General features: G+C 72.9%; 2 protein-coding genes across 3 annotated transcripts; one reads left to right on the forward strand and one right to left on the reverse strand.

Moving 5' to 3' along the window:
* Nucleotides 1-22: 22 nt before the first annotated feature.
* CFD (complement factor D) lies at nucleotides 23-2,426 on the reverse strand. Its single transcript, XM_074851889.1, has 5 exons — nucleotides 2,270-2,426; nucleotides 1,886-2,039; nucleotides 1,496-1,640; nucleotides 833-1,090; nucleotides 23-577 (listed from the first exon to the last, which is right to left on the reverse strand). The coding sequence occupies exons 1-5, from the start codon at nucleotides 2,331-2,333 to the stop codon at nucleotides 404-406; spliced, it is 795 nt and encodes a 264-aa protein (XP_074707990.1). The 5' UTR covers nucleotides 2,334-2,426; the 3' UTR covers nucleotides 23-403.
* A 1,251-nt stretch (nucleotides 2,427-3,677) lies between these two features.
* Nucleotides 3,678-8,819, forward strand: PLPPR3 (phospholipid phosphatase related 3). 2 transcript variants are annotated; one of them, XM_074851718.1, is made up of 8 exons: nucleotides 3,678-3,735; nucleotides 5,411-5,530; nucleotides 5,692-5,877; nucleotides 6,083-6,212; nucleotides 6,386-6,581; nucleotides 6,663-6,720; nucleotides 6,933-7,106; nucleotides 7,220-8,819. In XM_074851718.1, exons 2-8 carry the CDS (start codon nucleotides 5,456-5,458, stop codon nucleotides 8,480-8,482), a joined length of 2,082 nt encoding a protein of 693 aa, XP_074707819.1. In that variant the 5' UTR covers nucleotides 3,678-3,735; nucleotides 5,411-5,455; the 3' UTR covers nucleotides 8,483-8,819. The 2 variants fall into 2 exon arrangements, with proteins under 2 accessions (XP_074707819.1, XP_074707818.1); XM_074851717.1 differs by lacking the exon at nucleotides 3,678-3,735 and adding an exon at nucleotides 4,672-4,738.
* The last annotated feature ends 229 nt before the right edge of the window (nucleotides 8,820-9,048 follow it).

Consider the following 9,048-nt stretch of genomic DNA (forward strand, 5'->3'; position numbering starts at 1 on the left):
CCCCCCACGGCCCTGGCAGCTCTGCAGGAATTGTCATCGCTTTATTGCAGCGGGTCGCGGGCAGCGTTGCGGGCGCGTTCAGCAAAGCCTGCGGCTTGCGCCAGCCTGGGGGGCTCCGACCCACCCCCCCCCTCCCCCAGCTGGGCCCTGGGCTTTGTGGGTGAGGGTCTGGGGACCCCCTTCTCCTGGTTTGTCGCCGGTGCCCTGGCCCAGCCCCTTCCCCTGGCGGGGGGGGACGCTGCGGGAGCAGGTCGGGGCGGCGGTGGGAGCCCCTGGTGCTCGGCAGGGCAGCGTTCTCCGAGCGGCAGCGCGGGTGCTCTGGCCGTGGGTGCTCTGGCCGTGGGTGCTCTGGCTGTGCTGGCAGCAGCGAGCTGGGGTGGGGGGCCGGGTCTCTGGGGCCGGCTCAGCGAGCATCCCCCTCCCCAGCGGTGGAGGCCATGACACTGTCGATCCAGGCCGCGTACGGGGCGATGCGGGTGTAGATGGCCGGTTTCTTGTAGTTGCCGCAGACGCGGGAGCCGGCCGTGACCACCCCCTCAGCCACCCCACTGCAGACCAGGGGGCCGCCGGAGTCTCCCTGTGGGACCGAGGCTCATCAGCACCCCCAGGGTGCCACATCCCAGCCCCTCTCCCACCCCGACCCTGGAGCCGGGGGTCCCCGCCTGACCCAAGGCTCGGCGGGGGCACAGCTTCATCCCCTGGGTGCTCTCAGCCCGCGTTTCCCACACCCTCACCTCCCCCCCACACCCCACTCCAGACCCCCGGGGGGGTTCCCAGCCCCAGCCTGTGGGTCCATGTCCGGGAAGGGGGAGGAGGCCGGGGTGAGCGGTACCTTGCAGGTGTCCTTCTTGCGGGAGTCGGTGCACATCATCTTCTCGGTGATGGTGCCGTCATGGCGGGTGCGGTGGTTGCAGACGTCGCGGCTGATCACCGGCCGCTCCACCTGGTAGAGCTTGTCCGGCCGGCGGCCGCTGTGGCTGATGGTGCCCCAACCCGCCACCTCGCACACCGTGTCGGCCGCCACGTCCCTGTCCTCCCGCTGCCACGGCAGCACCCGCACGTGCGTGTTCAGCTCCGCTTTCTCCTCCAGCTGCCACGAAGCAAGAGGGGACCCGGCTCAGCGGGGAGTGGCTACAGCCCCGGGGCACGGGGAGCCCAACCGCGATGCCAGGACTGCCCCAGCCTCGGCTTTGCCTCCCCCCCGCAGCCCCCAGGACGCAGCCGGAGCCTGGAACCGCGAGGACCACGGGGAAGACATTTGGCCTCAGTCCAAAGGTCTTTGGGGTGGGGGGGAGTAGGGACGGTCCTGTGGGATGGGGAGGGAGGGACGGGGGGGCCCCAAGCAGTCCCAGGGTGGCCTCGATGGTTTCCTCCCCCTGCAGCCGGTGACCCCGCGGGGTCCCAAGGAACAGAGGGATTGGCAGGAGCGGGGCTGTGCCTGGCGGGTCGTGGGGAGGAGGGTCCCAGCCGGGGGTCTCGGCAGCCCCAAACCCACCTGGAGGAGGAGGAGATCGTCCTTGTTGTTGTGGATGTTGCTGCCGGGGTGGGGGATCTGGGCGCGCACCCGGTACAGGCGTTTGTGGGGCTCCGGCTCCCTGAGCGAGTGGGCGCCCAGGAGGACCTGGAAGACTCTCCCGTCCCTGGAAGAGAGGCAGCGCGTGGGGAGCACACGCAGCTGGGGGTGTCACTGCACCCGGCCATGGAAAAGGGGTGCTGTGGGGTGCCAGAGCTCCCCCCATGGGGTGCTGGGAGCTCCCGGGGGTCCTGCAGCCCCTTGCCCAACCCTCACCCCAGGCAGGAGCAGGATTGGGCCTGAGGCCAGCAGCCACCCCCCTGCACAGAGCAGCCGCTGTGCTGACACCCCCCCCCCCCCCCCGGCACTCACGTCTCCTCGGTGCAGTGCGCGGCGCTCAGCACCCACTGCTCGGCGATGAGGAAGCCCCCGCAGACGTGCTGCCCGTCCAGCTGCAGCGAGGCCATGTACGGCCTCAGGTGGGGCTTGGCCTCGTAGCCCCCCAGGATCCGTCCCCGGGGCTGCCCTGTGGCAGGCGGGAGAGAGGCCGCGTTACCGGGGCATCGCCCACAGGGTGTGGGGCAGGTCACCCCGGTGGTCCCCTCTGGAGTCCCTGGACCCCTCCCCATGGGCCACGGCAGCGCCTGGCTGCAGACAGAGGCAGGAATGGGGGGGCTGAGCGGGAGCCCCCAGAGCTGAGGATGTTGCTGCCCCAGCCTGGCCCCGTCCCGGGTGCAGGGGGGTGGGTGCACTCACCGTTCACCGCAGCCCCCAGCAGCAGCAGAGCGAGGATGAGGATGGGAGCGGGACTCGGCCCCATGGCTGCGGTGGGGGGGTGCGTGGGCTCTGCGGGACCGGGGATGGGGCTCGCTTTTATGTCCAGCTTTGGGGCGGCGGTGGGGCAGGAAGGGGCAGCCCACGGGGAGCAGGGGGGGATTTCCGCAGTATTCCACAATATTTAGCTTATAAAAAGGGTCAAGAGTTCCCGGCACAAACAGGGCGGGAGGGAGGAAACAGCCTGTCCCAGCTGCCGGACCTGGCACCCGCCGCGGGGGATTTCTGCGCTGTTGTTTTCGAAGCTGAGACCGAATCCGGCTCGTGGCACGTGAAGGCTCCGGCACGTGTGGCAGCGTTGGGGCCTGGCCCCAGCCCCCCCGGAGCAGGGACCCCTGCCCGGCTGCCTGGGGGGGGTCGGTGCTGGTGGGTGCCGGGTGCCGGCTGGGTGGGTGCTGGGGCTGGAGCGGAGCTGAACTGAGCATCCCCCGTGGGTTTGTCCGGCGAGGACGAGGACAGCGGGGTCGGGACCACAGGCCCCTGGCGGGGGTCCCCAGGAGGAGACCCCCGCCCCGAGGGGAGCCCCTGCGAGGGCCGGGGGTGGCGGCGGGGACAGGGGCGGCGGTGGCAGCCCCAGGCCCCTCTGCCTTTCTCCCCGGTGCCACTAAGCGGAGCCACCGCCTCGGCTCCCGGCCGGTCCCGGCGCGTCCCCGAGCTCCGGAGCCGCCCGTCGCCCCCGCCCGGGCGCGTCCCCCGAGCCCCTCACCCCGGCCCGGGCCTCCCCCGCGGCGAGACCCAGCGCCGGGGCTCAGCGGGCCGGGGCCGGGGTCGCGCACCCTCCGCCCCTCGCCGGGGTGGCCACGGCTGCCCACAGCCCGATCCGGCCACGTCCCGGCCCGCGGGCTCTGCTGAGCCCCCGCCAGCGCGGCCGGAGCTGAGCGGGAAAACTGGGGAAACTGGGGAAACTGGGGAAACCGGGCAAGGGGCCGGAGCCCACCCTCCTCCTCCTCCTTGTGCACCACAAGCCTTCACACCTCCAACCTGCTGGGTTCCCTCCATCCGGCTGCGCAGACACCCACCACCCCGAGCCATCGGCCTCCCGCCCCCCAGCACCCACGGGCCCCCCGGGGAACACGGGCAAGGAGGGTGCTGGGCGCGGGGGCCGGGGTGCCCCAGGGTGAGGGGGTCCCTCTGCAGCTTCGTCCTCCCGCTCTGCCCCGCGTTGGGCCGCACATGGGGGAAGGGGCCGGACCACGCGGGCGGCTGCGTCTGGCTCAACCCGGGGATTTTCCGCAGGGAGAGCGGCTTAATCGCGGCTTCCAGGGAATCGGGATTTAGATGTTAAATACGCGGGGAGGTTTCTGCCCACTTAGGGCCAAAAATGGAACAAGGGCAAGGCGCCGTGGCCAGTGCCGTGGCGTGGGGCTACGCAGAGCCCGGACGGGACCGTGAGTGGGGGTGGGGGGGAGGCAGCGGATCGGGTGGGGGGTGACAGGCACGAGGTCTGGGGTCCAGGGGTCCGGGGTCAGGCTCAGTGGGGACTGGGATCCCCTGCAAGTGTGGGGCAGCAAAGGTGGGGGAGGACAGGGCCAGGGGTGCCTCGTCCTCCTCCGAGAGGTGCAGGAAGTCCCTGGGGGAGCAAAGGGAGTTTCCCCTGAAATTTCCCTGAATTCGGGGAGATTCGAGGCTCCAGATGCGGTTGGCGTCGGGCTCCAGCCCCGGGGCTCCTCGGCCTGCACCGGCCCCGTGAGCCCACGGGGAGGGCGGGTGCCCCCCGGCCAGCACAGCCCAGGGGGGTGCCGGGGGCTGGCAGGGCTCTGGGGGGGAGGGGGGGGGGGGGGGGTTTGGGGGTCACGCACCCCCATGCTGTGAGTCCCCCGGTTTGGCAGCCCTCGGGGTGAGGGGGGGGAGCTCGGCAAGGGAGGGGGCCTCTGCAGGGCAGGGGGGTCTCTGGGACCGGGGTGCGACCCCCACACCCCGCAGCACATGGGGGGGAAGGGCTGAGCCGGGGGAGGCCGGGGGGAGGAGGGAGCCCCGGGGGTTCGCTGGGCGGGGCCGGGGACCCCCCCCCCCGGTGCCTCCTGCAGAGCCGGGGGTGCAGAGCCGCTGTCGGGGGTGCAGAGCGGCGCGGGGGGGTCGGACTTGCTCGCTGCCCCCGCCCCCGCCCAGCCCTTTGTCTCGCCCCCGATCCCCCCAGACCCCCATCCCCGGCTCCCCGGGCCCCGGGGGGGGGCTCAGCGCCCCGGGAGGGGCCGGGAGCGGCGGGGCGGGGCGGGGCGGGGGGCGGTGGGGAGGAGGGCGAGGAGGAGGAGGAGGTGGCGGGGGCGGAGGAAGCCGCCGCTCCCCGCGCTCCGCCGAGGCAGGAGCATCCCGGCTCCCGGGGAGCCCCGCGGCCGCCGCCCCCGCCGCCCCCCCCCGGCCCCGCTTCGCCCCGGGGCGGCCGCAGCAGAGGTGAGTGGGGGGCGGGCGGCCGCGGCTGCACAAAGGGCCGCTCCCCGCCCCCCCCCTCCCCCCGGCCCCGACCCCCGCCCGCGGCTGCGGCACCGCCGGGAGCGGCTGCCCCCCCCCCCCCCCCCCCCGACCCCTCCCGCGGGGAGAGCCCCGGGCTGCCCCCCTTGCCGCCCCCCCCCCGTTAATACCCCCCCGTTAATATGTCCCGGTTATTGCCCCCGTTATTGCTCCCCCCCGCCCGTTGCTCCATCCCCGTTACCCCCCCCCTCCCCTTTTTTGCAGCCGGGGCTCGGTGGCAGTTTCGGGGGGCCAGGGCCGGGGGGTGCCCGGGGACCCCCCCTCCTCGGCTCGGCTCTGCGGGCGGCACACCCCCTCCCCACGCCCTCCGCAGCAGCCTCGCCGCCTGTCGCGGTTAGTGGCCGCCTGTCGCGACAGCCGAGCCTCCGCCCCACCTGTTGTCACAGCCCCCGGCTCGGCCGGACCCCCCCGGGGTGCTGGGGGTCCCCTGGGGGCAGCGGGGATGCCCGGGGGGGTCCCCGCGGGGTCAGTCCCCGGGTATCGGCAGCTTCTCCCCGCTGAGCGGCTGCCGGGGGGCAGCGGGGTGAGCCCGGGGGCTGCCCACCCCCCCCCGGAGGGCCGAGAATTGGGGGTGACGCTGCTGCCCCCCGGCAGGGCGGAGGCGCAGCCCGGCAGGACCCCGGCGCCGGCCCCGGGACCATGATCCCCCCCAAGGAGAAGGCCAGGGCCCCCAAGGACAGCATGACGCTGCTGCCCTGCTTCTACTTCGTGGAGGTGGGTGCGGGGGGCTGAGCCGGGGGGTAATTCCCCGGGCCCTGGGCCTGCCCCGGTGCAGAGGGGACACGGGGCCTTTGCCCCTTCCCGTTGGGGCCGCGCGATGCCGGTGCCTGTCGTGCCGGGCGGCGCGGGGGTCCCGACGCTCTCGCCCCCCTCAGCTGCCCATCGTGGCCTCCTCCATCGTGACCCTCTACTTCCTGGAGCTGACGGACCTCTTCAAGCCGGCCAAGGTGGGCTTCCAGTGCTACGACCGGGCGCTCTCCATGCCCTACGTGGAGACCAACGAGGAGCTCATCCCGCTGCTCATGCTGCTCAGCCTGGCCTTCGCCGCGCCCGCCGCCTCGGTGCGTCCCGGGGCTCGTCCCGCTGCCGGGGGGGTGACGATGGAGCCTGCCCGGGGCGGGGGCTCGGGCTCCTGGTGCCGGCAGCACCGGGGACTGGTGCGGGGAGCCTGGCAGTGCCCTGCACCCCCAGGGCAGCCCCGCCGACAGCCCGGCCCGCCCCGGTCCCCACGGGGCAGCACCCCCTGAGCCGCCGGTTCCTCCCCAGATCATGGTCGGGGAGGGCATCGTGTACTGCCTGCAGTCCCGGCTGAAGGGACGCGCCGGGGCCGAGGGCAGCATTAACGCCGGGGGCTGCAACTTCAACTCCTTCCTGCGCCGGACCGTAAGGTTTGTGGGTACGTTGTGCCACAGCCCGGGCAGGAGCCCTGCCCGCCGCGGGGGCTGGGCCGTGGGGGCACCCCGGGTGCGATAGCACGGCCCTCCCCGGACCCCCAGACCCTGCGCTGGGCCCTTCCCAGCCCCTGGCCGCCCCGCGTGGGACGGGCTGAGCGGCTCCTGCCACCCCCAGGCGTCCACGTGTTCGGGCTCTGTGCCACAGCCCTGGTGACGGACGTCATCCAGCTGGCCACCGGCTACCACGCGCCCTTCTTCCTGACCGTCTGCAAGCCCAACTACACGCTGCTGGGCACCCCCTGCGACGCCAACCCCTACATCACCCAGGACATCTGCTCGGGTGTGGACAAACACGCCATCCTCTCCGCCAGGTACGTGCCGAGGGGGAGACCTGCGCCACGGCCCCGACCCTCCTGCCCCGTCCCAACCGCCCCCTCCCGTCTCCCCCACAGGAAAACTTTCCCGTCCCAGCACGCGACGCTCTCGGCTTTCGCCGCCGTCTACGTGTCGGTGAGTTCCCGGCTCTCGGCCCCGCGTGTGCCGGCTCGGGACAGCGCACAGTGTCGCCCCTGCGGGCTCAGGCCCCGGCAGCTCCCCGTGCAGCCGGCAGCTCTCTGCGTGGCCGGGGCCTGGGGAGGGCTGTGGTGCCGTGATGGCAGCGGGTGCCGGTGCCACGAGCCGCCACTAACAGCTGGTTCCTGCCCCTTCGTCGCCACCGTCAGATGTATTTCAATTCCATCATCTCGGACAGCACCAAACTCCTCAAGCCCATCCTGGTCTTCGCCTTTGCCATTGCCGCCGGCATCTGCGGCCTGACCCAGATCACGCAGTACCGCAGCCACCCGGCTGACGTCTACGTGGGCTTCCTGATCGGCTCCGGCATCGCTGCCTACCTGGTGGGTGCTGGTCCCCGCCCTCAGGGCGGCCGCAGTGGCTCGGGAGGGGAAGGACGCTCGGCGCAGGCCGCGGCCCCTGGGGCTGGACTGACCCCGCGCTCCCCCTCCCGCAGGCTTACCACGCCGTCGGCAACTTCCGCGCCCCAACGGAGAGGGTCCCGGCGCCGGCGCCGGGCAAGGACGCGCTGCGGGCGCTGACGCAGCGGGGCCACGACTCCGTCTACCACCAGAACAAGTCGGTGAGCACTGACGAGCTAAACCCGCAGACGCGGCTGGAAGAGGCGGCGCGGCCGGTGCCGCGGGAGAAGAACTCCCTGGGCAGCCTGAAGCGGGCCAGCGTGGACGTGGACCTGCTGGCCCCCCGCAGCCCCATGGCCAAGGAGAACATGGTGACCTTCAGCAACACCCTGCCCCGCGTCAACACCCCCTCCATGGACGACCCCGCGCGGCGCCACATGACGATCCACGTCCCCGTGGACGCCTCCCGCTCCAAGCAGCTCATCACCGAGTGGAAGCAGAAGTCGCTGGAGGGCCGGAGCATGACGCTGGCCGAGGAGGCGGCGCCGGGCCGGGGCGCTGGGGACGCCGGCGAGGACGTCCCCCCCTCCCTCTACCCCACGGTGCAAGCGCGCTCGGCCGAGCGGGCGGCCATGGGGCCCCGCGTCCTCATCCAGCCCCGGCCGGGCGCCTCGCAGCTGGTGCACATCCCCGAGGAAAGCCAGGCGGGCGCCGGCGGCGCGGCCAGCGGCGGGGCGGCCGTGCGGGCCAAGTGGGTGATGGTGGCGGAGAAGGGGGGGGCGCAGCGGGTGGCCAACCCCCCGCGCCTGATGCAGGTCATCGCCATGTCCAAGCAGCAGAGCATCGTCTCCGTCACCCCCAAGCACTCGGAGACGTCGTCCTCCTCCACCAGCTCCGACTCCTCGCAGTACCGCTCGCCCTCGGAGCGGGACAGCTCCAGCATCATCACCATCGACGCCCACGCCCCCCACCACCCCGTCATCCACCTCTCCGCCGGCAACGGGCCCTGGGAGTGGAAGTCGGGGCCGAAGGGGCCGGAGGGGCCGGACGCCTACGAGCTGGGCGAGCTGGGGAAGGATTTCCGCGGCTTCCGCCCAGCCAAGAGCGCCGGCGTCTCCCCCGGCTCCTCCGTCAGCGACATGGAGCAGGACGAGCCGCGCTATGGCAGCCTGGCCGCCATCCCGGGGGCGGCAGGGGGCGGCGGGGAGCGGGGGGATGCCCCCCCCGAGGGGCTGCTGGGCACGGCCAGCCGGGAGTCCACGCTGCGGAGGAAGCCGGCTGAGAGGGACGGGCAGGTGGACAGCGAGGTGGACCACTACTACAAGAAAATGCAAGCCAGCCGGAGGTTTAAGGACTGAACCCCCATGGGCTTCCCTGCACCCGGCCCCCCGCTCCCCTGCCCCAGCTCGGGGGGGCTGGGGGGGGTGGGCGTGATGCCAGGGTCCCTCTCTGCTGGGGGGGGGGCATCAGGACGGGGCTGTCTTTGGCATCGGGGTGACCGAGCGACACGAGGACGCGGCAGAGCGCGGTCACACCGGCCCCTGAGCCGGCCAAGACGTGTGGGGGACCCCCCCCCACGCGGGACCCTGCTCCCACCCGGGCAGCTGGGGGGGGCTCGGGGGGGGTCTCTGCTCTCTGCTCCGTCCTGGTCCACGGGGCTGGGCAGCTCCATGCACTTTTGACTTTCTTTTTCTCTCTAACACAGGTGCTGATATTTCTGAGGGGTTAATTTATTCCAGCTCTGGAAGTGTATGTCTGCTGGGGGGGGGGCGGGGGGGGGGCGCAAATGGTGCTGAAGGGCTTCAGGGGGGCTGGATCGAGGGGGCTGGGATGGGGGGGGCTGCTGTGGGGCAACGGGTCCTGGCTCACGTGGGGCTTTGTGGATGCTGGGGGTCCTGCGCGAGCCGTGCAGGAGGGTTTGTCG

Source organism: Strix uralensis, chromosome 27, assembly GCF_047716275.1.
Source record: "Strix uralensis isolate ZFMK-TIS-50842 chromosome 27, bStrUra1, whole genome shotgun sequence".
NCBI lineage: Eukaryota > Metazoa > Chordata > Aves > Strigiformes > Strigidae > Strix > Strix uralensis.